The sequence below is a fragment of the Zonotrichia albicollis genome, chromosome 1 (assembly GCF_047830755.1).
Source record: "Zonotrichia albicollis isolate bZonAlb1 chromosome 1, bZonAlb1.hap1, whole genome shotgun sequence".
Taxonomy (NCBI): domain Eukaryota; kingdom Metazoa; phylum Chordata; class Aves; order Passeriformes; family Passerellidae; genus Zonotrichia; species Zonotrichia albicollis.
In genome coordinates this window covers 1,004,615-1,032,508 of record NC_133819.1, presented here as the reverse complement: position 1 = coordinate 1,032,508, position 27,894 = coordinate 1,004,615, and the positions used below count along the sequence as shown (strand labels likewise).

At 49.5% G+C, this 27,894-nt stretch overlaps 1 protein-coding gene across 1 annotated transcript; it reads right to left on the bottom strand.

The window, feature by feature from the left end:
- Positions 1–3,758: 3,758 nt before the first annotated feature.
- CCDC12 (coiled-coil domain containing 12) lies at positions 3,759–27,833 on the bottom strand. The gene is made up of 7 exons (XM_074538651.1): positions 27,649–27,833; positions 18,497–18,567; positions 9,147–9,226; positions 7,798–7,859; positions 6,374–6,408; positions 5,912–5,988; positions 3,759–4,458 (listed from the first exon to the last, which is right to left on the bottom strand). Exons 1-7 carry the CDS (start codon positions 27,772–27,774, stop codon positions 4,379–4,381), a joined length of 531 nt encoding a protein of 176 aa, XP_074394752.1. The 5' UTR covers positions 27,775–27,833; the 3' UTR covers positions 3,759–4,378.
- Between the last annotated feature and the right edge of the window lie 61 nt (positions 27,834–27,894).

The following is a 27,894-nucleotide window of genomic DNA, read 5'->3' as shown; positions in this document are numbered from 1 at the left end:
CCTCGGCTCGGGCAGAGTCCGGCCGGGAACGCCACAAAAGGAATTTCAGCAGCTGTCAAAAACCGGGAATTCCTTTCATGTCCCTGCAGCAGATGGACACTTGAAAGCCAGACCTTGGCCGCGGGTGTGAACGCTCCAAAACCACGGCCTGCAGGGCCGAGGGCTCGGGATGAAGGCTCCTCTCCATCATCCCAGCAGGTTGGAGAATCCCAACCAGCCCAGCACTCCGGGGCCGCTCCTGCTTCGTGTCAAGGAGCCGTCAGAGGCTCCTCCACATTCCAGCCCACCCTGGTGCCTTTCATCCCGGCCAAGAGCATCCCAGGGCCTGGTTTTTATAGGACAGAGGGATGTCAGAACTTGCAAGGCCGGAGCGTGGAGAGCACAGGAGGGAATCCAATGAAAAGGAAAAGAGGCAGGAGGTGGCATTTCCAAGGAGGGCAGAAAGAAACATCCCAGTTTTTAAAAGGCCAGAATGCTGGCGGGGGATAATCCAGAGGGAATGGCCAGGAGGATCCTGAGGGATGGGTTTGATGCCGGTGCCAGTTTGGGGCTTTGTTGGTGTTCTCCACATTTCCCCCACAAAAGGCAGCGACATCGGGCTCCAAACCAGCCAAAGGAAAACAGGTTTTCCTATGGATGAAGGAATCCCTGATTTTCCTGTTCCTCACCAGAACCCCAGCACCATGCCAGGATCCCTGTCCTATTCCAGGATCACTGTCCTATGCCAGGATTCCTGTCCCGCATTGCGATTCTTGTCCCATGCTGGGATCCCTGTCCCACTCCATGATCCCAGTCCCATATCGGGATCTCTGTCCCATGCCAAGATCTCTCCCGTACAGGGACTCCATTCCCATATCAGGATTCTTATCAGGATCCCTGTCCCACACGGGGATCCCTGTCCTATGCTGAGATGCCTGTTCCACTCTGGGATCCCTGTCCCACTCCATGATCCCAGTCCCACTCCATGATCCCAGTCCCATATCAGGATCTCTGTCCCATGCCAAGATCTCTCCCGTACAGGGACTCCATTCCCATACCAGGATTCTTATCAGGATCCCTGTTCCACACTGGGATCCCTGTCCCACTCCATGATCCCATATCGGGATCTCTGTCCCATGCCAGGATCCCTCTCCTGTTCTCCTGTACAGGGACCCCATTCCAATGCCAGGATCCTTGTCAGGATCCCTGTTCCATGCTGGAATCCCTATTCCACACCGAATTCCCAGTCCCACTCCATGATCCTTGCCCTGTGCTTGGCTCCCCAGTCCCATTCCAAGATCTGTGCCCCATGCCAGGATCCCACTCCCATCCTTGGATCCCTGTCCCATGCAGGGATCCCAATCCTATACCAGGACACCATTCCCACACCAGGATCCCATTCCCGTGCTGAGATCCCATTCCCACACCAGGACCCATTCCCACACCAGGACCCAATCCCACACCAGGATCCCATTCCCACACCAGGATCCCATTCCCACACCAGGATCCCACATCTATCCAGGGCTCTGGGATTGATCCTGGCTTAATTTCAGCCTGGAAAAAAGCCAAAAATACATGGGAAGGAGAAAATTCAGGACATTTCATTTGATTTTGTTTGTCCTAAACAAAAACATTGGGATTTTTCATTTCTGAGTCAGATTTTCTGGGAGAGCTGAAAGTGAGAATTATCCCTTCAGGAACTGGGAAAAGCTGTGCCTGGAACTGGAAGCCAGGTTAAAGGGAATTTTTTTCCTTGAAAGTTAACGAGGGAAAATTCTTCTGCTTCCTACCTTTGGTCTGGCTTCAGCCAGGAAAGGAAGGGATGGATGGATGGATGGATGGATGGATGGATGGATGGATGGATGATGGATGGATGGATGGATGGATGGATGATGGATGGATGGATGGATGGATGGATGGATGGATATTCCACTGGCAGCATCCCAGTCAGGGATGCAAAACCTGACTTCATCCAGATTCCAGCTGTTGGGAACAGCTGGACACGGCAGTTCTGTGCATGGAGATCTGCTGACATCTACAGGTCATTCCAGAGATTCCATGGAATCAGGGAATTCCACAATAATTTGGGTTGCAAGCAGACTTAAGGATCATCCCATCCCTCCCACTTCCATGGGCAGGGACACCTCCCACCATCCCAGGCTGCTCCCAGCCCTGTCCAACCTGGCCTTGGACACTTCCAGGGATCCAGGGAGAACCACAGCATTCCCTGATGGAACCTTCCCACTGCTTTTCCAGAAATATTTTGCCCCAGGACAAGGGTGAGGGGCACTTGGATGTCTCCCATCCAATGAAAAAACAGGGAAAACCACCAAAAACACCCTACAGGGAGATGGCTGGACACCAGCCCAGGTGTTTTCCCACCTGAGAATCCAGAGGGAATCCACAGGCACATCCCAACACCGAGCCTGGCCCCGGTGGGTGCAGCTCTCCCACTGCTCCATGGAATGTCCCCGTTGTCCCCACACGCCTGGGAATGGCCCCTCCAAGGGGAGGGGATGGAGCAGGAATGGCTGCAAACACCAGGAACAGGAGAGGGAAGGAAGCTGGGAATGGAGGAGGAATCAGGGAATTTTCCAGCTGCTCTTTGCTCCCAGGCACCCTCTGGAAGCAGGAATGGGGCTCTCATAGGTGGGAGAGCATGGAGCAGATCCTGGCTCAGGGACAAGGATCCACCACCCTGGGAATGATCCACCAGGACAAAAGCAGCAGGATGTGGGAATTACCAGGAACAGCTCTTCTTATCCCAGCTGGAATCTTGTGTTGGCACCAGACGTTTCCTCTTGGGATAAAACCTCTCTGGAATCAAACCCAGAGGATTCCAGCACCATCCTCCAAGATCTCCCAGAGCCACAATAAAGTTTTCCAGGGAAAATGCAGGATCAGTTTAGCAGATCCCATCTGCTTACCTTTTCCAGAAGCACAGGGTTGGGATCACCCCAGGAACCTGGATCACACAATAACCTGGATCAGCCCATCCCAGGAATTGTGCTTGACCTGCTGTGGCCACCTCCAGCTTCCATGGACTCCATCCCACTGCTCCTCCAACTTCCAGGGACTCAATCCCACTGCTCCTTCTCCAACTTCCAGGGACTAAATCCCACTACCCTTCAAATTTTCATGGACTCAATCCCACTCCAACTTCCATGGGCTCAATCCCACTGCTCCTCCAACTTCCATGGACTCAATCCCACTCCAACTTCCATGGACTCAATCCCACTGCTCCTCCAACTTCCAGGGACTCAATCCCACTACTCTTCAAATTTCCATGAACTCAATCCCACTCCAACTTCCATGGACTCAATCCCACTGCTCCTCCTCCAACTTCCATGGACTCAATCCCACTGCTCCTCCAACTTCCATGGATTCAATCCTACTCCAACTTCCATGGGCTCAATCCCACTGCTCCTCCAACTTCCATGGATTCAATCCTACTCCAACTTCCATGGGCTCAATCCCACTGCTCCTTCAACTTTCAGGGACCCAATTCCACTACTCTTCAAATTTCCATGAACTCAATCCCACTCTAACTTCCAGGGACTCAATCCCACTCCAATTTCCATGGACTCAATCCCACTGCTCCTCATCCAACTTCCATGGGCTCAATCCCACTCCAACTTCCATGGACTCAATCCCACTGCTCCTCCAACTTCCAGGAACCCAATCCCACTACTCTTCAAATTTCCATGGACTCAATCCCACTCCAACTTCCATGGGCTCAATCCCACTGCTCCACTTCCCACTCATCTGCAGGACAAGTGACAACTTTTTCCACATGGAATTGTTTTATTAGGAAAAGATCCATTAACAATAAAAAACCCCCAAGAGGAGCGGGACACGCTCCTGGAGGGTCGGGAAATTCGGGAGCAAAGCAAATCCCACATTAAACTCAGCTGGATGCAGAGCAGCCAACGATTCCCAAGCCACACTGGGGGAATTGTTCCTGCCCCTTCCCACATGGATTCTGGGGCCGGCCATGGATATTCCCAAACACTCAGAGCCTCAAGGAGCGTCTGCACAGGAACAGGAGCACCAATCCCTGGGAAATGATCCTGCTTTTCCAAGGGCTGCTGGCATCCCCCTCCTTTCCCAGCCAGTCTGGATTGACCTTTCCAGCCCCAGCCTGGAGTTTTCCCACTTCTCCTTGCTCCAAGGAAGTTCCAGCTAATTGGGGGGATCTGTCCTGCTCCCATCAATCCCCCCAAATCCCAGAAAGTTTTCCATGGAAGTTCCTCAGCAGCCAGCCAGGCTCCTTGGATCTGCCTCTCCTCCAGGCACAGCAGGATTTGGGGAAGTTTGGGAAGAGGGATGAGCAGGGAGGGACTGAGGGACGCAGGGTCGGTGCCAGGCACATCCAGAGCCCGTTCCTGATGGATTCTCCTCAGTCGGAGTCGCTTCCCTCCTGCTTTGCTGATCCCACAGCCGACGCCAGCTCCCCCTCCTGCCCTTTCAAGCGCTCTCCTGCCAGGGAAAAAAACCACGGAGAAGGTGTCCCACCATGGAGAAGGTGTCCCAGATTGCAAGGCAAGATGTGTTCCATTCCCATCTGTATGTTGGATTATCTTTTGCCAAGTGGGCAGTTTGCCTTATCTCTCTCTGAGTGACCACACTCACTCCTCCCTCTGGGGGGACATTGCTGATAACAGCTATTGAATGTCCCTGCATGGCTGATAAGAACTGCAGCATCCCATTGGGAGATGGGAGCCCAGGGGGAGGAGCCAAGCATTCCTGCCCGGATATAATCTGGAGATTCTGGAACACCAGCCAAGCATTCCTGCCTGGATATAATCTGGAGATTCTGGAACACCAGCCAAGCATTCCTACCTGGATATAATCTGGAGATTCTGGAACACCAGCCAAGCATTCCTACCTGGATATAATCTGGAGATTCTGGAACACCAGCCAAGCATTCCTACCCGGATATAATCTGGAGATTCTGGAACACCAGCCAAGCATTCCTGCCTGGATACAATCTGGGGATTCTGGAACACCAGCCAAGCATTCCTGCCTGGATATAATCTGGAGATTCTGGAACACCAGCCAAGCATTCCTACCTGGATATAATCTGGAGATTCTGGAACACCAGCCAAGCATTCCTGCCTGGATACAATCTGGGGATTCTGGAACACCAGCCAAGCATTCCTGCCTGGATATAATCTGGAGATTCTGGAACACCAGCCAAGCATTCCTGCCTGGATATAATCTGGGGATTCTGGAACACCAGCCAAGCATTCCTGCCTGGATATAATCTGGAGATTCTGGAATAACTGCACGGTTTCTCCAGTGGATTGCCCAGAGGAACAGCAGCTGCCTCTCCTTTCCCTGGATCTTAGGAGGAGGACTGCAGCTTTCTCCAGGATCCTGCTCCAGCAGAGCCACCCCTGGCACTGCAGGAGGGCTGAGCCACAATTCCAATGGCACTGCCACCAACACCCTGACCCACAGGGTGCCAGGCTGGGTTCTGACTCTGTCAGTGCTGGTTTAGTTCACTGCATTGGTTATTTTATCCTTTTTTTTTTTCCTATCAAAGAACTGTTATTCCCTGCTCCCATATTTTTGCCTGAGAGCCCCTTAATTTAAAATTTATAGCAATTGGGAGGGGTGGGGAGGGTTTACATTCTCCATTTCAGAGGAGGCTCCTGCCTTCCCTTGCAGGCTCCTGTCTCTCCAAACTGAGACAGAAGGGATGGATGGGCTGGATTGGGAGTGACCCAGAGCAGGACCCCGAACCCCTTCCCTTGGCACAACCCAAGTGCTCCTGGAGCCTCCTTGGGAAGCTCCTTGGCACCAACAGCTTCCCAGATCCACTTGGGAAGGGATCAAACACCACCAATCCCTCCCTGCATGGATCCCAGCACGGATCAGGGAATCCCTGTGGAATGAGCCACCCCATTCCCACAGCTCCAGAACGCACGGATCAGCTCCGCGATGGCTCTCTGGGTCCTCTTCTCCAGCTTTTCCAGCTTCTTGGACACATCCCGCTTCAAATCCCTGAGAGCAGAGCCACAAGGTCAGGACAATTCCATGGCCAGGCAGGGCCCACCTTTCCCAGCGGAGATTCCTTCTCTCTCCTACATGCTCCAAAACCAACCCATCCCTCAGTGATGAGCATCCCAAAGAACCAGCAGGAAAAGGGAATTGTGTCTTCCTCCACAGCCAGGAGGGTTTTCCAATTCCATGGAATCATGGAATGCTCAGGGTTGGAACAGTATTTAAAGATCAGCTCATTCCAACCTCCCACAGGATTTTCCTGGCATTTTTAACCCCCGGCTCAGGTTTTCCTGGATATTTCCAGCACAACCCCAAGGTGTTGGAAACCCCCCCTGTTTTGACTCCAAACCCCTTTTCCCAGGAGCAGCATTCCATAGGCACTCACCAGTCAGGTTTCCTGGGAGCCAAGTTTGCCAAATCCTAGGGAAGGAGAGGAGACATCCAATGAAAGGCAAAGGCAACATTCCAGCCTGGACCTGGCACGGAGCAGCTCCAGAGTTTCAGCTCCAGATTCCTAGATCTGGATTTTCGGCTCTGGATTTCCCAGATCTGGATTTTCGGCTCTGGATTTCCCAGATCTGGATTCTGAGATCCAGATTACCCAATCCAGATTCCCAGACTTGGATTTCAAGCTCCAGATTTCCCAATATGGATTTCCAGCTCCAGATTTCCAGATCTGGATTCCCAAATCTGGATTCGCAGCTCCAGATTTCCCAATCTGGATTCCAAGATCCGGATTCCCAGATCCAGATGTCCCAGTCTGGATTCCCCAATCCAGATTTCCAGCTCTGGATTTCCCAATACAGACTTCCAGCTCTGGATTCCCAGATCCAGATTCCCCAGTCTGGATTTCCAGCTCTTGATTCACAGATCCAGACTTGCAGCTCTGGATTCCCAGATCCAAATTTCCCAATCTGGATTTCCCTGATCTGGATTCCGAGATTCAGATTCACAGATCCAGATTTCCAGCTCTGGATTTCCCAATCCAGATTCCTAGCTCCAGATTTCCCAGATCTGGATTCCCCAATCCAGATTTCCAGCTCTGGATTTCCCAATACAGACTTCCAGCTCTAGATTCCCAGATCCAGACTTGCAGCTCTGGATTCCCAGATCCAGACTTGCAGCTCTGGATTCCCAGATCCAGACTTGCCAATCCAGATTTCCCTGATCTGGATTCCCAGATCCAAATTTCCCAATCTGGATTTCCCTGATCTGGATTCCGAGGTTCAGATTCACAGATCCAGATTTCCAGTTCTGGATTTCCCAATCCAGATTCCCAGCTCCAGATGTCCCAGTCAGGATTCCCCAGTCCAGATTTCCAGCTCTGGATTTCCCAATACGGATTTCCAGCTCTAGATTCCCAGATCCAGACTTGCAGCTCTGGATTCCCAGACCCAAATTTCCCAATCTGGATTTCCCTGATCTGGATTCCCAAATTCAGATTCACAGATCCCGATTCCCAGCTCCAGATTTCCCAATCCAGATTCCCAGCTCCAGATTTCCCAGATCTGGATTCCCAGATCCAAATTTCCCAATCTGGATTCCCAGATTCAGATTCACAGATCCAGATTCCCAGCTCTGGATTTCCCAGATCTGGATTCCCAGATCCAGATTTGCCAATCCAGATTTCCCTGATCTGGATTACCAGATCCAAATTTCCCAATCTGGATTTCCCTGACCTGGATTCCGAGATTCAGATTCACAGATCCAGATTTCCAGTTCTGGATTTCCCAATATGGATTTCCAGCTCCAGATTCCCTGATCCAGATTTCCCAGCTCTGGATTCCCAAGAATTCCAGCTTTACCTACCACCTCATCGATGATTGGCTCCGGCTTGGCCGCTTCCAGCTGCTCCTTCACCGTGTCCTCCACTAGATGGGGAAACAGGATCAGTGTTGGAAAACCAGGAATTCCACCAGCGCTCCAGGCTCGGCTCCCAAAAGCTTCCCTAAAACCCCATTCCCACAGCTTTACTTGAAAACATGGTGCCCACACCTGAGTACATCCCTGTGGTATCCCAACCATCCTGGAAATTATCTGGGAAGGATGGAAATCCCACAAACAGGAATGGCAGCCGGAAGCCAGTTGGGATCAAGGCCTTTTCTCCCAACATCTGCAGGGATCAGCTGCTCCAAAGGAAATTTTGCTCTCCCTGACTTATTTCCAGGTCTGGGACACTTTGGAGGAGTCAAGCTCCAGCCCAGGCCTTGGGGAAAGCTCTGGAGATATCCAGGATAACGGGAAAACCCTCATGGAAAAAGCCACCCTGCAGCAGCAGGGAGAACATCCCACTCCAGCACATGGATTTTGTGGAATCAAGGACAATTTCAGTTGGAAAAGCCCTCCTGGATTGAGTCCAAACATTCCCAGCATTGCCAAGGCCAGCACTGCCCATGTCCCCAAGTGCCACATCCACAGGGATTTCAATCCCTCCAGGAATGGGGCTCCACCACTGCAGGATAACTGGTTTTCCCAATACCCAACCTGGTTATTCCCCTTCTCCTTGTCCCTGTTCCCTGGGAGTGGATCCCAATTCCCCCTGGGCTCCAGCCAGGGAATTGTGCAGCCCCCAGAGCCTCCTTTTCCCCAGGATAACATTCCCAGCTCCCTCAGGAATTCCCCAGCTCCACTCCCTTCCCTGGACACGCTCCAGCCTTCCCATGACTTCCCTTTCACGTGGAAGTTTTAAGCTCCTACAAAAATACAAGGAAAGGGCAGTGCCAGAATTCCCAGCCATTCCCAGCCCTCCCTTTTTATTCAGGGCTTTTTTTCAAGGGATTTATTCCAGGCAAACTCCACATTTCAGGATCCGGGGAACTCCTTCACTTCCCCCTCAGGTGATTTATGGAAGTTCCGGGTGAGGAAATTCCAGCCCAACACCCTCAACTCCTGCCTGAGATTTCCTTCAAGATAAATCCAGCAAAAAGCAGCCGGAATTTCCAGGAGGCTCCTCCAGGGAGGCTCCTCTGAGGATGAATCCTCGGATTTGGGCCTGGGAGTGTTCCCACCCCTCTTGTGCAATGCTGGGCGTGAGGGTGACAGGATCAGATATTCCAGCCCCTCCATGGACACCTCATCCCAGTGGATCTCCCACCTTGGGAAGGGCACAGAGCTTCCCAAGCCCTGGTTTCCCTTCCCACATTCCCGGTTTCTCCCACCTGAGGCAGGTTTGGCCGGGGGCAGCTTCCTCTTCTTCAGCTCCTCATCCTCGGGATCGTAATTCCGCAGCTTGATCTCCCTGGGAAAAGTGGGAAGAGCAGTGAGGAAAGTCTGGGGTGGCCCAGTGGGCACTCAGGAAAAGCAGGAATGTTGGGGTCAGGGCCAGAGGCAGCTGGAATCATGGAATTGTTGAAGCTGGAAAAGCCTCCAAGATCATCAAATCCAGCCAAGGCCACCAGGGATCCGTGTCCCCAAGTGCCACGTCCATGGGTTTTCAATCCCACCAGGAATGGGGACTCCCATTCCCCATTCCATGAGGAATATTCCCAATATCCAACCTCAGCCTCCCCTGGCACAGCCTGAGGCCGTTCCCTCCTGTCCTGTCCCTGTTCCCTGGGAGAAGAACCCAATTCCCACCTGGCTCCGACATTTTGGGTCTAAAAACTGGGATACTCAGGATGGAGACCCCAGGGAAGATCCAAAATAATGAAAAAAATATTACAGGGAAAGACAAGGGGAAAAGGATTATTTAGGATACAAGGTAGTTATCCAAGCATTTCTGGAAGTGCTAAAATCAGGGAGCAAATCCCGGTTCTGGAATAAATGGATGGTGGAGTTGAGGGAATGAGGGACCCAAACATCACCTGGAAGCTTTTCCATGTTTCCCTCTCCTCCAGGGAAGCTCAGGAGTCAGGACTGAGCCACAATCCCAGGACATTCCCATCTAATTTGGGCCATAATTGGGCACCCTCATTCCCAGGAGTGATTCCTCACTGGAACCAAACCCTGCAAGCCTCAAGAGGAATTCCCAAAGCCACAACCCTGGAAAATCCGGTTTGCAGGAGCTCATCCCAGCTCCACGACACTCCGGAGGCTGCAGGATCCATGGAAAAGCTCAGCCCACGGGGATAATGAGGGAGGTGAAGCTCATTAACCACCAAGGATGGGATTAATCAGGATTAAGGCTCCAGGAGAAGCTGGGAAGGTTGGGAAGCAGAGGACCAGGTTTTTATGGAAAGCACCAAAAATCCAACCTTGGAAGTCAGCAGGGCACGGGTGGAAAATCCAACGCTTCCCACTGCATCCCATTCCTGCTCCAGCATGGGAATCTCCTGGCCAAGAGTCTGAGCCACCCCGTGGGAGGGCTGGGAACACTGGGATGTGTTCCTGAGGTAAATCATGGAATTGCAGAGTGGAAGTGACCCTTGGGATCAGGGCCATGGGCAGGGACACTTTCCATGATTCCAGGGTGCTCCAAGCCCCATCCTTGGACACTTCCAGGGATCCAGGGGCAGCCACAGCTTCTTTGGGAATTCCATCCCAGCCCCTCCCCACCCTCCCAGCAAGGCCTTGGGAGGATTTGGGGAGTGCAGCATTCCAGAGGGAAGCAATGGACACTGCCAGGGGTGGCACATTCCCTGGTTTGGGTGGGGAATATCCCAAATCCGTGTTTCCCTCAGGCCCAGGGCTCCTGGCTGGGGAAGCAGGAGGAATCCCAGCTTTTTTTGGGAGGAGGCCCTTGGCACCGGCACGCCGGGAATGCGCGGAATGCCCGGAGTGTTCCCGATGGAAACCAGGCCCCTCCGAGCTTGGCCTGTGCTTCTCTGCTCCAGCCCCAAGGCTTTCATGGAACAAACAATTCCACAGATTCTTCCAAGCCTCCTGGCTGCCAAAATCCTTGAGGCAGGAGCACCTGGAATGGCTGTGCCATGAAAAGCTGGAACAGGGATTTCTTCCAGTGCCACAGGTCCCTTGCTGCTGTTGTTATTCCCAAAAGTCATTTGGAATAACAAATGACTTTTGATCCAGATCCAGGGATCCCTGGAGCTGCTTCAGGAGTAGATTCCCCATCCCACCCTCGGAGGATGAGGCTTCACCTCCAGGAACAGCAGGAAAAATGGATGGAGATCATGGAATCATCTGGAATGGGATGGGTGGGATCTGAAGGGTGATCCCATTCTGTCCCTGCCATGGCAGGGACACCTCCCACTGTCCCAGGGTGCTCCAACCTGGCCTTGGGCACTGCCAGGGATCCAGGGCAGCCCCAGCTGCTCTGGGAATTCCATCCCAGCCAGGAATTCCCAATTCCCAATCTCCCATCCATCCCTGCCCTCTGGCACTGGGAGCCATTCCCTGTGTCCTGTCCCTCCATCCCTGTCCCCAGTCCCTCTCCAGCTCTCCTGGAGCCCCTCCAGGCCCTGCCAGGGGCTCTGAGCTCTCCCTGGAGCTTCTCCTCTCCAGGGGAACATTCCCAGCTCTCCAGCCTGGAGCAGCTCCATGGGATCCCCTGGATTGACTCCAGCAGGTGCTGCCGACATTCCCGGGTTCCTCACCCAAGGCACCAAAGGAGGAGCAGGCAGAGATCCAGGAGAGGGAAAAGCTCTTCCCTGGAAAAGCCGCTCCTGCCCGAGCGTGTCCAAGCCTGTCCTGCTCCCAGAGTGGCTCCAGAAGGAAGGAATCCCAAAAAAATCCCACCCCTCTCCACACCAAACTTGCCAGGCCGGTTGGTTTTTCCAGGACGTGCTCCCTGCTGGAGCAAGGATTGGGAGACATCCAGGTGTTCCAGGAGAGCTGGAGGAGATCCCAAATCCATCAGGATTCCCATGGGGCTTTCCCAAGCACCTGAGCTCTTCCAGGTGGACATGAATTTCAATATCCATGAATCAAAGCCCACATTCCATGTGGAGCATGGGATCCTGCTGGAGCTGGCTGATATCCCAAACCATTCCCACCCCAGCCATGCTGGGAACACCAAGGCTGGAACGAGGACAAACCTCATCCATGTTTTCCTGCGGCTCCTCCGGGTTGGGATGGATCCAAACCCGACTTCCACCCTTGAGGTTCAACCAAAAGGAGCCCTGGAGGCACCTTGGGAGCACCGAGATGGCCACGGGATAACAGCTGGAATAACAGCTGGGATCCCTGGGATCAGATCCACCATCCCAGCACAAAGATTGGAAGCAAAAAGGTGCTCCAGATGTGCTCCCATTCCCAGAATTCTCCCCCAGGATGGGCAGCTGGAAGGCTGAGCACCCAGAAATCCATCCCCAAAACACCTTGGGGTGGGTGAATTCCCAGGAATGTTTTCTGGGAAAGAGCAGAGTGCTGGGAAGAGCCAAGGGCTGGAAGGAGCAGGGGGAACCTCTGGAGGCTCATCCCGATCCCAGGGAAAATCCAGGATCACGGGAAGATCCATGGATCCTTCCCTAGGGATGGATCAGCTCCATCCTGAGGGAAAATCCTCCAGCTCCAGAGGGACAAAGGCCCAAAACATGGATCAGAACCTTCAGGGATGTTCCCAGCCTGGATCCCGGTGCTCTCAGATTCCAGAGGGATTCAATCCCTGTTTTCCCTTTTCCAGCTTGGAGCAAAATGTGGCAGCTCCCAGTTTTACCCATTCCCACTCCTTTTCCTGAGCACATTCCCGATGGGAAGGGATCCCTGGGATGCTCCAAGTCCGTGTCCAAGCAGGAGCAGATCCCGGGAAGTGTCACCCAAACCCTGCCCAGGTCCCCAGCTCAGATCCCACCTGCAACTTCCTTGGATTTTCCAGGAAATCATTTGGAGGCAGGGGAAGGATTTTGGCTGGATCTGCCACTGGATCAAGGAAAATCCATGGAAAAACTCCTGGTGCTGCTGAACAGCAGGAATGGAACACCAGGAATTTCACAGAGCCCTCAGATCCCTCCAGGCAATCCCAGCACCATTCCCAGCAGAAAATCTGCCCAAATCAGAAAATTTTTTTGGGATTTGGAGGATGATTCCCAGGAGAAAAATCACCCCAAACCAGGGGTGATTGAGGATAATTCCCAGGAGACAATCATCCCAAACCAGGATTTTATTTTCTGGGATTTGGAGGATGATTATTTTTCCCCCCCCCCATTCTTTTCCTTGTCCTAAACCCCTTCCCTGAGATTTCCACGCTCCGGGATGAAGGAAATCAGGTCCTGGATTCTCCTGGCGAGCCCAGCCCCCCGTCTGGAGCAGAATCCCGAGGGATTTGGAGGCAGGGATTAACAAACAAAAGCGCTCCGGACCTGTCTGGTGACATTCCAGAGGGAGGAATTCCTCAGGGAGATCGGGTTTCCCAAGCCCGCTCCTCCCCCAGACCAGGAGCTGCAACTTCCCAGGATAACTCCGTGTCCAAGGGCAGGCTCCAGTGTGGATTCACTTTTCCTAACGCTGGGAAATTCAGGATTAGTTTTGTCCCATCCCTCTCCAAGCTTTTCCTTGGGTGTTTAACTCCGCTTTTCCCACCTCTGACGAGCACAAGGAGCCCAATTCCAAGGCTGGGAGCTGAGGGATGGGAATTCCAGGCTCCAGCAGGTCCCTGATTCCCAAATCCAGCGTTTTACCCCGCGGGAATGAGGCGGAAAGGCCGAAATCCTCCCACACCCTTTTCCTGGGAAAGGCGGAGCAGCGGCTCCGCTTCCTGGTCCGCACAAAAATCCAAAGGATCCGAGTTTTTCCACAGCTCCAGGGAGAATCTGGATCAGGGATGGCAGCTGGAATTCCTGGGAGAAGAGCAGGGCTTGCAGGGCTGGGAATTTGCAGGAAAATGAGGAAGGAAAAAGGGGATGGGGAGGTTGGAGTGGAGCAAGAATAAAGCAGGATGTGGCCAAAAAATGGGAAAAATGTTGGGAAAAATGTTGGGAAAACCAGAGCTGAGAGGATCTTGTCCTTCCTGCAGCCACTGGAACAGAAAAGTTGGGAATCTCCATCCCTGGAAGTGCCCAAAGCCAGGCTGGGACAGTGCCAGCTGTCCCTGCCCATGGAATGGGATCATCCTTTGGGTCCTTTCCCACCCAAACCATTCCAGAATTTTCCCTGTTCCAGCTTTCCTGGCAGCATTGGGATGCCCAGAGCAGGTGGGATCTGCCAGGGATTTCCTGGAAAAATGAGCAGAGGGAAACGTGTGGAGAAGGGGTGGGAGAATCCCAGAATTCCAGAATGGATTGCTTGGAAGGACGATCCCATTCCATGGGCAGGGACACTTCCACTGTCCCGGCCTTGGACACTTCCAGGGATGGAATTGGATGGGATTTCCCCATTATCCCAAGTGGCTGAGAGGGAATTCCCAAAAATCCATTCATAACTAAAGGCAAAAGGCGGAAAAAAGAATCCTTGGGATGACTCCATGTCCTGGCAGGGACCTGCAGCTCCTTCTCCTGGAGTTTTCCCTCTCCAGCCATTCCTGGGATTTAACCAGAGCCTGTGGAGAATCCTCAGGATCCCAGGGGATCCAGCAAGGATTCCAAGCCAATCCAACCTGGAATTCCATCCCTGGATAGGCTGGGATGGAGCTGAAGTGAAGCAGCCAGGAGAGAAAATCCTGGGAATTCTGCTCCACAAACCACGGGATTATTCCCTGAACCACCACATTCCCTATCCCACAGAATTCCTTCTGCCTGGAAAATCCAGCCCAGCTCCTGGAAGTGCTTTGGAGGGAAAAGAGATTCCAGCTACCAGGATTCCTCATTTCCCAAATCCAGGTGAAATTCCAGCAGATTTTCCCCAGGGAAAGTTCCCTTTTCCATAGGGAGATTCTTGGGAAATCCAAATCCATGAAGGAATTAAGGGACGGGCTCTTCCAGATCCAATTCCCATGGGAAAAGCAGACATTCCACAAGAAAAGCAAAACAACATCAAAAGTTGGGAATTATCCAGGCAAAATTTGGGATTCAAACATTTCCCATGGAGCAGATTTTGCTCAAGGAGATGGGAAGGGTGGGGAAAACAGGGAAATCCGTCGGGAAGTGAAGATTTCCCCCAGAAAAGGGAGAATCCCAAAGAATTCCATGATTTTGAGGATGGATGGAATTTCCCCACTCCACACTTTCCCTCTCCACCTGCAACTTCCTTGGATTTTCCAGGAAATCATTTGGAGGCAGGGGAAGGATTTTGGCTGGATCTGCCACTGGATGAAGGAAAATCCATGGAAATGGAAATGGAAAATTTTTCCATGGATGAAGGAAAATCCATGGAAAAACTCCTGGTGCTGCTGAACAGCAGGAATGGAACACCAGGAATTTCACAGAGCCCTCAGATCCCCCCAGGCAATCCCAGCACCATTCCCAGCAGAAAATCTGCCCAAAACAGAAATTTTTTTGGGGATTTGGAGGATGATTCCCAGGAGAAAAATCACCCCAAACCTGGATTTTTTGAGGATATTGAGGATAATTCCCAGGAGACAATCATCCCAAACCAGGATTTTATTTTCTGGGATTTGGAGGATGATTCCCAGGATAAAAATCAGCCCAAACCAGGATTTTTTGGGGGGAATTTGCAGGATGATTCCTAGGACAAAATCAGCCCAAACCTGGATTTTTTGGGGATAAGAAGGATGATTCCCAGCAGAACATGAACTGAAATCAGAATTTTTTTGGGGGTTTGGAAGGTGATTCCCAGGAGAAAATCAGCCCAAATCAGGATTTTTTTGGGGGGATTTGGAAAATGATTTCCAGGAGAAAATCAGCTCAAATCAGGATTTTTTTGGGGGGATTTGGAGGATGATTCCCAGGATAAAATCAGCCCAAATCAGGATTTTATTTTCTGGGAATTTGGAGGATGATTCCCAGGATAAAATCAGCCCAAACCTGGATTTCTTTGGGATTTAGAGGATGATTCCAAGGATAAAAATCAGCCCAAACCAGGATGTTTTTGGAATTTCGAGGATGACTCTCAGGATAAAATCAGCCCAAACCAGGATTTTTTGGGGATAAGAAGGATGATTCCCAGCAGAACATTAACTGAAATCAGAATTTTTTTTTTTGGGATTTGGAAGGTGATTCCCAGGAAAAAATCAGCCCAAACCAGGATTTTTTTTTGGGATTTGGAAAATGATTCCAGGGATAAAATCAGCCCAGGATTTTTTTGGGCATTTGGAGGATAATTCCCAGGATAAAATCAGCCCAAATCAGGATTTTATTTTCTGGGATTTGGAGGATGATTCCCAGAACAAAATCTGCCCAAACCTGGATTTCCTTGGGATTTGCAGGATGATTCCCAAAAGAAAATCAGCTCAAATCAAGATTTTTTTGGGGGATTTGGAGGATAATTCCCAGGATAAAAATCAGCCCAAACCTGGATTTCTTTGGGATTTGGAGGATGATTCCCAGGATAAAATCAGCCCAAACCAGGATTTTATTTTGTGGGATTTGGAGGATGATTCCCAGAACAAAATCTGCCCAAACCTGGATTTCTTTGGGATTTAAAGGATGACTCCCAGGATAAAATCAGCCCAAACCTGGATTTTTGGGGGGAATTTGCAGGATGAATCCCAGAAGAAAATCAGCCCAAACCAGGATTTTTTTGGGGATAAGAAGGATGATTCCCAGCAGAACATTAACTGAAATCAGAAATTTTTTTGGGGGATTTGGAAGGTGATTCCCAGAAGAAAATCAGCTCAAATCAAGATTTTTTGGGGGATTTGGAGGATGATTCCCAGGATACAATCAGCCCAAATCAGGATTTTATTTTCTGGGATTTAGAGGATGATTCCCAGGATAAAATCAGCCCAAATCAGAATTTTTTTGGGGATTTAGAAGATGATTCCCAGGATAAAATCAGCCCAAATCAGGATTTTGGGGAGATTTGGAAAATTATTCCCAGGATGAAATCAGCCCAAATCAGAATTTTATTTTCTGGAATTTGGAGGATGACTCCCAGGAGAAAATCAGCCCAAACCTGGATTTCTTTGGGATTTGGAGGATGATTCCCAGGATAAAACCAGCCCAAACCAGGATTTTCTTGGAATTTGGAGGATGATTCCCAGGATAAAAATCAGCCCAAACCAGGATTTTTTGGGATTTGGAGGATGATTCCCAGGATAAAAATCAGCCCAAACCAGGATTTTTTGGGATTTGGAGGATGATTCCCAGGATAAAAATCATCCCAAACCAGGATTTTTTGGGATTTGGAGGATGATTCCCAGGATAAAAATCAGCCCAAACCAGGATTTTTTGGGGATAAGAAGGATGATTCCCAGCAGAACATGAACTGAAATCAGAATTTTTTGGGGGGATTTGGAATGTGATTCCCAGGAGACAATCATCCCAAATCAGGATTTTATTTTCTGGGATTTGGAGGATGATTCCCAGGACAAAATCTGCCCAAACCTGGATTTTTTGGGAATAAGAAGGATGATTCCCAGCAGAACATTAACTGAAATCAGAATTTTTTTTTGGGATTTGGAAGGTGATTCCCAGGAGAAAATCAGCCTAAATCTGGATGCCTTTGGAGGATGATTCCAGGGATAAAATCAGCCCAGGATTTTTTTGGGCATTTGGAGGATAATTCCCAGGAGAAAATCAGCCCAAACCAGGATTTTTTGGGGGAATTTGCAAGATGATTCCCAGAAGAAAATCAGCTCAAATCAAGATTTTTTGGGGGATTTGGAGGATGATTCCCAGAACAAAATCTGCCCAAACCTGGATTTCTTTGGAATTTGGAGGATGACTCTCAGGATAAAATCAGCCCAAATCAGGATTTTATTTTCTGGGATTTAGAGGATGATTCCTAGGACAAAATCAGCCCAAACCTGGATTTTTGGGGGAATTTGGAGGATGAATCCCAGAAGAAAATCAGCCCAAACCTGGATTTCTTTGGGATTTAGAGGATGATTCCCAGGATAAAATCAGCCCAAACCTGGATTTCTTTGGGATTTGGAGGACAAATTTCTCATTCCACCAGGCCTGGAAAAACCAAGCCAGATTCCATCAGCTCCAGATCCGGTGGCAGCGCTGGAATCTGAGAGCTCCCGATCCATTCATTTTTCAGGAGCCTCCCAAGCTCTGGTTTCACCCCCCGGAGCCTTTTCTGGCACAAATTCCAAACACAGAAATTTCCCTTTGCCAAGAAATTTGGCTCCTCCAGCCCCAAATCCGTGTGGGATTTTTTTCCCAAAAAGAGTCATTCCCAAAAAAAAAAAAATAATAAATAAAATTTTTGAAAAATATTTTCCTCATTTTTTTTCCTGGTTCGCTTCTCCCACAGAGGAGGTTTTTAGGGATAAATCCATAGGAATTGGTCACATCCCACATTTTCCACCTCAATTTTTGATCCCAAAAAATTCTTGGCGGGAATCAGCAGGATCTGCCTCAGGTTCCATTTTCCAGGGAAAACAGCCACAAGAATCCATGGAAAAATCCCAATCCCTGCAGGAATGGCTGGGAATTCAGGGAAGCTCCCAACACTCCCTCCTGATCCATGGAATTTTCCCTCCCACATGAATCCACCCATCCCCTCATCCCAAATTATTCGCACCAAATTCCTTGGGAAAATTCCTATTTAATCACAGAGATCCAAGGGAAAATCCTCCTGGGAAAAGTGGGAATAAAGAAGGAATTACCTGTGCTTGACTGGCTCCTCTTCCTCATCTTCTCTGGGAATTTTGGGTTCAGGTTCTCCACCCTCCTTGTTCTGCAAAAAAAATTTAAAAAAATGGGATAATCCATCAGATTTTGGCTTCTCTGGAAAACCAGGAGAGCAAAAAGCCCCAAAATCCTCTGGGATTGGGATATTTTTGGGATATTTTTGGGATATTTTTTGGGATATTTTTTGGGATATTTTCTGGGATATTTTTTGGGATATTTCTGGGATATTTCTGGGATATTTCTGGGATATTTTTTGGGATATTTTTTGGGATATTTTTTGGGATATTTCTTGGGATATTTCTGGGATATTTTTTGGGATATTTTCTGGGATATTTTTTGGGATATTTTTTGGGATATTTTTTGGGATATTTCTGGGATATTTTTTGGGATATTTTTTGGGATATTTCTGGGATATTTCTGGGATATTTTTTGGGATATTTTCTGGGATATTTTCTGGGATATTTTTTGGGATATTTTTTGGGATATTTTTTGGGATATTTTTGGGATATTTTTGGGATATTTTTGGGATTTTTTTGGGATATTTCTGGGATATTTTTTGGGATATTTTTTGGGATATTTCTGGGATATTTCTGGGATATTTCTGGGATATTTTTGGGATATTTTTTGGGATATTTCTGGGATATTTCTGGGATATTTCTGGGATATTTTTTGGGATATTTTTTGGGATATTTCTGGGATATTTCTGGGATATTTCTGGGATATTTCTGGGATATTTCTGGGATATTTCTGGGATATTTCTGGGATATTTCTGGGATATTTCTGGGATATTTTTGGGGATATTTTTTGGGATATTTCTGGGATATTTTTGGGATATTTTTTGGGATATTTTTTGGGATATTTTTTGGGATATTTTTTGGGATATTTCTGGGATATTTCTGGGATATTTCTGGGATATTTCTGGGATATTTCTGGGATATTTCTGGGATATTTCTGGGATATTTCTGGGATATTTCTGGGATATGACAGGATTTGGGAATGAGTGATGAGAAGCCATAAAAATCTGGGAATTCACAGAGTGGGATTCTTTTTTTCTCTAATTCATTATTTGGGGTGGAAAACATGGAATCCCACAGGGAGCAGCACAACAAAGGAATTCCAGCCCCAGGAAAACGTTGGAGCAAACTCCAGTTTTTCTGGAATAGGGAAAGAGGCTCCATGGGCAGCAGCAGATCCCAGGAAAAGCAGGAATTCCCACTTCCATGCACTATCCAGGCAGGAACAGGGATGGAATGGTGCTGGGAAGGAGCAGCCATGGAATTCTGGAATCCTGGAAGGAAATGAACATCCCAACTTCCCAAAAACAGCAGGAGCAGCTCTGGATTTCCCAGGAATGGACACAGCAAACACTGCTCTGCTCCATTGATCCTGATTTTTTATTTCCATGGAAAATGATTGGGAATGGGGAGATTTTAGCCCTCTCCATTCCCAGGGCTGAATTCCCAATTTTCCCTAAATGCTTGGATGGGAAGGGATCCTAAGGATGATCCCATTCCATGGGCAGGGAATTCCCACAGTCCCTGCTGCTCCAAGTTGGACACTTCCAGGGATGAGCAGCCATGGAATTCCTTGGGAATTCCCAACATCCCCCCTCTCCCTGCCCTCTGGCACTGGGATCCATTCCCTGGCTCCCATCCCTTATCCCAATCCCTCTCCCAGCACCAGCTCCAGGATCCTGATATTACCCAGGAGCTCCTCCAGGCCTGGGAATGTTTCCCAAAGTGCTGACTCATTCCCTGGATCCCTCTTCTTCCAAATTCCTCCACAATCCGGGTTAAAAATTACATTCCCAGCAAACAGGGAAGGGAGCCAGGGCTGGAATTGTTCAGGTTCAGCTCCTGCTCCGGGGACAAGGAAAATATTCCCCTTTTTTTTCTCAAGGGAAAACCGACAATAATCATCCCTAAAATCCCAATTTAATTCTGTTTTCATTCCCTGTTTTAAATCCATTAAAACCTTGGGATATTCCCAGGAATTCCCTGCTCCTTAAATTCATTAAAACTGGGAAGAGCCCTCTGGAATTCCCTGCTGCAGCTCCGAGCTGGGTAATGTTCAGCCACCCTTGAATCCGTGGAATTCCAAGTCCCTTCCCACACTCCGAGTCCTTTCCCACTCCTCTCCTCTCCTCTCCTGCATTCCCCTCACTCCTGCTGGAATTTTATCCAGAGGGTTCCAAGATAAGGAAATACTGGGCACAAATATTCCCAGGAGCCCCGGCTGCTCCCACTCCTGATAATTCCTGCTTTTCCTGGCTGTTGGAATATTGGATATTCCAATCCTGCCACGAGCTCGCCCAAAATTCCCAATTCTGGGTTCTTTCCCATTCAATCCAAAGTGTTTTAAAGGATTGGGGATATTCCTTGAAAATCAAGGCAAAGGATTTCCAGGGAAGCTGTGGGGGAAAAGAGAGGGAAAGGAAAAATGAGGAGGGGAAAGGGGAAAAAAATGGGCAGGGAAAAACAGAGGGGAACAAAAATGGCAGGGAAAAAATGGGGAGGAAAAGGGAAAAAGGGCAGGAAAATAGGGAATGGAAAAAGCAGGGGAAAACAAAAATGGCGGGGGAAAGTCATGAGGGAAAAAAAATGTGAGGGAAAGGAGAAAAGGGAAGGGGAAAAACAGAGGGAAAGAAAAACCGCAGGGAAAAAATGGGGAGGAAAAGGGAAAAAGGGCAGGAAAACAGGGAATGGAAAAAGCAGAGGAAAACAAAAATGGTGGGGGAAAATCGTGAGGGGAAAAATGGGCAGGGAAAGGAAAAAAGGGAAGGGGAAAAACAGAGGGAAACAAAAATGGTAGGGAAAAAATGGGGAGGAAAAGGGAAAAAGGGCAGGAAAATAGGGAATGGAAAAAGCAGGGGAAACAAAAATGGTGGGGAAAAATCGTGAGGGGAAAAATGGTAATGGTGAGGGGGAAAAGGTGGGAAAAGAAAAAGCAGGGAAACAAAAATGGCGGGGGAAAAAATGGTGAGGGAAAAAATTGTGAGGGAAAGGAGAAAAGGGAAGGAAAAAACCAGAGGGAAACAAAAATGGCAGGGAAAAATCATGAGGCGAAAATGGCGGGAAAAAAGAGCGGGAAGGGAAAAAGAGGAGGGGAAAAAACAGAGGGAACCAAAAATGGTGGGGGGAAAATCGTGACAGAAAAAAAATGGTGAGGGAAAGGAAAAAAGGGCAGGAAAAGAGGGAAGAGAAAGAACAGAAGGAAACAAAAATGGTGGGGGGAAAAATTGTGAGAGAAAAAAATGGTGAGGGGAAGGAAAAAAGGGCAGGAAAAGAGGGAAGAGAAAGAACAGAAGGAAACAAAAAAGGTGGGGGAAAAATGGTGAGGGAAAAAAGGCAGGAAAAAAGGGTGGGAAGGGAAAAAGAGGAGGGGGAAAAAACAGAGGGAAACAAAAATGGCAGGGGGAAAATCGTGAGGGGGAAAAATGGTGAGGGAAATGAAAAAAGGGCAGGAAAAGAGGGAAGAGAAAGAACAGAAGGAAACAAAAAGGGTGGGGGGAAAATCATGAGGGAAAAATGGCAGGAAAAATGGGCAGAAAAGGAAAAAACAGAGGGAAACAAAAATGGCGGGGGGAAAATCGTGAGGGAAAAATGGCAGGAAAAAAGGGCGGGAAAGGAAAAAACAGAGGGAAACAAAAATGGTGAGGAAAAAATCATGAGGGAAAAATGGCGGGAAAGGAAAAAACAGAGGGAAACAAAAATGGCAGGGGAAAAATCGTGAGGGAAAAATGGCAGGAAAAAAGGACAGGAAAGGAAAAAACAGAGGGAAACAAAAATGGCAGGGGAAAAGGGCAGGAAGCAAAAGGGCAGGAAGGAAGCCGGCACAGCTCGGGATTCCCCAGGAATGGGCTGCAAACCCTGCTCTTATCCCAATTTTATCCCTATGGAGCAGGACACGGGCAGGAGGAAGGAGACTGGGGAACTCCTGATTTCCCAGAGCTGAATTCTCAACATTCCCTGAGCCCACGGACACACGGACTTGGACTGGAAGGGATCCTAAGGATGATCCCATTCCATGGGCAGGGAATTCCCACTGTCCCAGGGTGCTCCAGCCTGGCCTTGGGCACTGCCAGGGATCCAGGGGCAGCCACAGCTGCTCTGGGAATTCCATCCCCGCCAGGAATTGGGGTTTTCCTGTCACTCCTGGATGGAATTTTGGGTTATTCCCACTGAAAACAATGGGAATGTTCATGGAGAAAGCTGGATTGTGTCCTGCCTGCAGAAAAAATCCAGGTTTTGGGGGATTCTTTTGGGGTTGGAGGCACCAAAATCAGGGAATTACTTCTGTCTGCTCCTTCAGTTTCAGGGTCAGATTCACTCAAGGAAAAGTCTCCCAAAATATTTAGGTGAAAAAAATAATGGGAGAGGAGAATAAATCAATGGAATAAAGAGATTCCTGTGTGAAAATTCCACAAAAAAATGGGAAGCTGCTCCTTTATCTGCAGTGCTTGGATTCCTGAGGGAATCCAGCAGAGGCTGAGCTGTGGGAAAGCTTTTTGTGGGAATATATTCAAGGATTACCCAGAGAATTTAAGGGAATTTAGGGATTCCTGCTTTGGGATTCCCACTTTTCCTTTCTTTCTGTAGAAACTGGGGGATGAGGGACTTTCACCATAATTTAAGGAAAAAATTCCTTGCTGGGACAATATTTGGCATTTCCCATTGGGCACATGCCAGATTTCCAGCTTTTCCCCTTGCTGTGAAATTCTATGGGGTTTGATATCTCAAAATTCCACTCTAAGGGAATTCACAGGGAAAATTCCCTGGGAATTCACGGGGAAAATTCCCTGGGAATTCACATGGAAAATTCCCTGGGAATTCACATGGAAAATTCCCTGGGAATTCACGGGGAAAATTCCCTGGGAATTCCTCTCCTTTAAGATCCGTGGAGATGCTGCTGATCTTCCCAAAGGATCCCTCAGCAAAATCCAGGTGGGATCGCTGTGGGAATTCCAGGCTCAGATTCCCTCTCCCATCCCAAAACTCCTCATCCAAGATCCCCACACCTCCTTCTCCTGCTTTTTCATCCCCAAATCCTTGAAAAGCCGGAGCTTTTCCGTGTTTTTATGGGAAGGAAGGGTCTCCCATTGCTCCTTCCCTCCTCCCTGTGCTGCTCCTCGAGCTGCAAGAACTCCTCTGGCTGCATCCCAAGCTTTTGTTCCCGGCTGGATTTGCTCCAGAGCCACATCCCTGCTCCTCCACACCTTCCCAGCAGGAGGAAGGGCTGGCACTGCTCCTTTCCTCAGGCTTTTCCTGCTTTTCCACCCTTTCCCAAAGCCCCGGACAGTCCCACACTTTGGCTCCTTCTCTCCTTGTTTTCCCTGGATTTTTTTTTCACGCCGGGATTTGTGTTTTCCCAGAGCTGGGATTTGTTTTTTTCCCCTCGTGATGCAGCGCCCATGGCTTGGGGAAAAGTGTTGCTGTGGAAACAGAGCCCAGGGAAGTTTTTCCAGCCAGGATAAAACACCCAGAGGGCTCCAAAGGATCCATTCCCATCCAGGCTTTTTTAAGGAATTGGGAAAGGGCTGGAACACGGGAAATGTTTCATCCTGGAGGTTCTTCCCAACAATTCCAGCTTGGGAATGTTGGAGATAAGAGGGGGGTTGGATGGGATCCCACAGATTCAGGGTGGGATCCTCAGGGCAGGAAGGGCTCAGAGCAAATCCAGAGGATTCCATGGAGCTGCTCCAAGGTTGGAGCCTCTCTGCTCTGGGAAAACTGGGAATGTCCAGCCTGGAAAAGAGGAAAAATTCCTCTCAGGGCCTGGAGGTGCTCCAGGAGAGCTGGAGAGGGACTGGGGACAAGGATGGAGGGACAGGACACAGGGAATGGCTCCCAGTGCCAGAGGGCAGGGATGGGTGGGAGATTGGGAATTCCAAGGATTTTTTTTTTTCCCAGTGAAAATCCTCGACCTTGAAATGTTTCCCAGAGATCTGAAGCTCGGGATCATTTGCATTTCTGGAATGAAGGCTGGAAAACAAAGGGATGAGCAGTCAAAGGGAATGGAACCAACAGGGAATAAAGGAAAGGCTTTTCCTGGCTTTTATCCCTTTCACAGCTGCCAAAAGAAAAATCAAGAAAAGCTTCCCAAGGACCTTGAGCTGCTCCACAGAAACTGCTGGAATTTTCACCAGCTCAGGATCGTCCCAGGATGGCTCTTCCTGGAATATCCAGCATTTATTCCCATTAAAAACTGGAATTCCTGCTGGGATCTCAGCCTCAGCTTTGCTCCCCTATGGATTTCAGGCCTGGAATGTTCTGGGTTCCCTGCCCACGGAACCGGGTGAGCTTTATGCGCCCTTCCCAAAAGAAATCTGGGGTTCTCCAAGGTTTAATAAAGCAGGAATTTCAACCCAAACCTTTTCTGTATCAGAATTCCCAAATTTCTCCCCAAGGGCTGGGAATGGCTGAGCTCTGCCAGAATTTTCCAGCAAGGTGGGAAAAGTTTCCCTCTATATCCCAGCTCTTTTCCAGGAGCTTGGGGCTGTCCATCCCTCTGGAATGGCACTGGATCCACCCAGTTGGAAAAATTTATTTTCCACCATTTTTTCCCACCATTTTTCCTTTCCCACTCTCAGCTTCCCATCCTTGGAAAACCAGGAATTCTCCATTAAAACCCAAAGTGTTGCTTGGAATTCCCAGCCCTAGAGGAATGGGATGAGCTTGAAGGTCCTTCCCAAAAGAAATCCAGGATTCTCCAAGGTTTAATAATGCAAGAACTTTGATCCAAACCTTTTCCACAACATCACAGAATTCCCAATTTTCTCCCCAAGGGCTGGGAATGGCTGAGCTCTGCCAGAATTTTCCAGCAAGGTGGGAAAAGTTTCCCTCTATATCCCAGCTCCTTTCCAGGAGCTTGGAGCTGTCCATCCCTCTGGAATGGCACTGGATCCACCCAGTTGGAAAAATTTATTTTCCACCATTTTTCCTTTCCCACCCTCAGCTTTCCATCCTTGGAAAACCAGGAATTCTCCATTAAAACTCAAAGAGCTGCTTGGAATTCCCAGCCCACAGAACTGGATGAGCTTTAAGGCTCCTTCCCAAAAGAAATTTGGGATTCTCCAAGGTTTAATAAAACACGAATTTCACCCCAAACCTTTCCCACAATCCAACAGAATTCCCAAATTTCTCCCCAAGGGCTGGCAATGGCTGAGCTCTCCCAGTAACTTTCAAAGTTTCCCTCTATGTCCCAGCTTTTTTCCAGGAGCTTGGTGCTGTCCTTCATCCCTCTGGAATAACACTGGATCCACCCAGTTGGAAAAATTTCTTTCCCATCATTTTTCCCACAATTTTTCCTTTCCTACCCTTCTCTTCCTGCCTTCATTTTTCCATCCTTGGAAAACCAGGAATTCTCCATTAAAACCCAAAGAGCTGCTTGGAATTCCCTGTCCTAGGAATGGGATGAGCTTGAAGGTCCTTCCCACCAGAGCATCCCATGTTGGAAGCAGGAGAAGGCACAGAGAATTCCCACTGGGAATTCTGAGCTCATCCCAAAGTGTCACCGCTCATTTCCACGGATCCCATCCCAAATTCCACCACAAAAGGGCAAATCCAGCTGGGATTGCAGGAGATGAAAGGAGCCAGGGATGGGCTTTGGGATCCCAAGGAGATTTTTTTTTAATCCTTTTTTAATGGAGAAGGGGAATTAGGGAAATCTCCGTGTGCATTGCCATGGAGATGGGAATGGCAGCAGGGAAATCCAATCCTGGGGATTTTCTGCTGGGATTTTTTAAGAATTAACCCTCCCTGGCAGGAAACAGGGAGATCCTGGACCAGGAAAAGAAGGAAAATCATTGGAATGGGGTTTTTGGCAAGAATTTCCTCCACTGTTGATGGGAAAAGAGTTCTGGAATTGTGGAATTCTCAAGGTTGGAGAAGCCTTGGGATGGAGTCCAACATTCCTAATGGGATTGGGAATTCCACCCTGTCCCAGGAGCAGCACCCCAAACATCCCAGAGGCTGCACATGAGGGGCTGAGGGCTGGCAAGGGCCAGATCCTCTGTCCCAGCAAATCCCAAAAAATTCGGGATCCATGGGGGATCCTCTGACACCCCAAACTCCGTAAATCCCTTCCTGCTGCATCCCAAATAACTCGGGATCTGTCTGGGATTTTCTGACACTCCCAGCCCCTCTGGGATCCCAAAATCCTCAAATCCTGTCCCACCCAAAGAACCGAGGATCCCAAATAACTCAGGATCCACATGGGATGTTCTGATTCCCCTCAAAAACCCCCACCCCCATTCCAGACCCTCTGGGACCCCAAAATCCTCAAATCCTGTCCCACCCAAAGCACTGGGGATCCCAAATATCCCAAAAATCTCAGGATCCTCAATTCCTGTCCCACACAAATAACAGAGGAGCTCAAATACCACAAAAACTCAGGATCTTCGTGGGACTCTCTGGGACCCCAAAATCCTCAATTCCTGTCCCACCCAAAGCACTGGGGATCCCAAATATCCCAAAAATCTCAGGGTCCACAAGGGATCCTCTGACACCCCCAGCCCCGCTCCAGACACTCTGGGACCCCAAAATCCTCAAATCCCATCCCACCACATCCCAAAAATCTCAGGATCTACGTGGGACCCACTGGGATCCCAAATCCTCAAACCCTGTCCCACCCAAACAACAGAGGATCCCAAAAACCCAGCATCTACCTGATGCTCTCTGGGACCCCAAAACCCTCAAACCCTGTCCCACCCAAACCAATGGGGATCCCAAATATCCCAAAAGTCTCAGGATTCTCAAACCCGGTCCCAGCCAAAGCAATGGGGATCCCAAATATCATAAAAATGTCAGAGTCCTCAAACTCTGTCCCACCCAAATAACAGAGGATTCCAAATATCCGTTTTAACTCAGGATTCCCAATCCAGACGCTCTGGGACCCCAAAACTCTCAAACCCTGTCCCACCCAAAGCATCGAGGATCCCAAATATCCCAAAAACTTCAGGATCCTCAAACTCTGCCCCACCCAAAAGCACTGAGGATCCCAAATACCCCAAAATCCTCAGCATCCTCCGCCTCCCTCCATCACCCCCAGGCCCCTTCCGCAGCCTCGGCCCCACCGCGGGTCCCTCCGGGGGCTCTCCCCGCCCTCGCAGTGCCCAGCCTGGCCGGACCTGCAGCGTGCGCTGCCTCAGGGCCTTGAGCCGCTCCCGCCGCTTCAGCGCCTCCTGCTCCAGCCGCCCCAGCACGAACCCCTCGGGCTCCTCCGCGCCCTCCATGCCGCCACCGGGCGCCGCCATCTTGTACCCCGCGTCCCGCTGCCGTACAGCGCGCAGCGCGCATGCGCGGCAGGCCTGGCGCGCCGAGCGCCGAGCGTATCGATGCCAGCAATCGATTGGGGGGGGTTGGGGTGGGGGGAG

Bases quoted from the DNA above. Each gene is read 5' to 3' on its own strand.
- CCDC12 (XM_074538651.1), bottom strand. From the start codon at position 27,774: ATGGCGGCGCCCGGTGGCGGCATGGAGGGCGCGGAGGAGCCCGAGGGG. The intron at 6,409-7,797 runs GTAGGTAAAGCT...CTCCTTCCCTAG, and splicing joins AGCCAATCATCGATGAGGTG to GATTTGGCAAACTTGGCTCC. The intron at 5,989-6,373 runs GTGAGTGCCTAT...CTCTGCTCTCAG, and splicing joins GCTCCCAGGAAACCTGACTG to GGATTTGAAGCGGGATGTGT.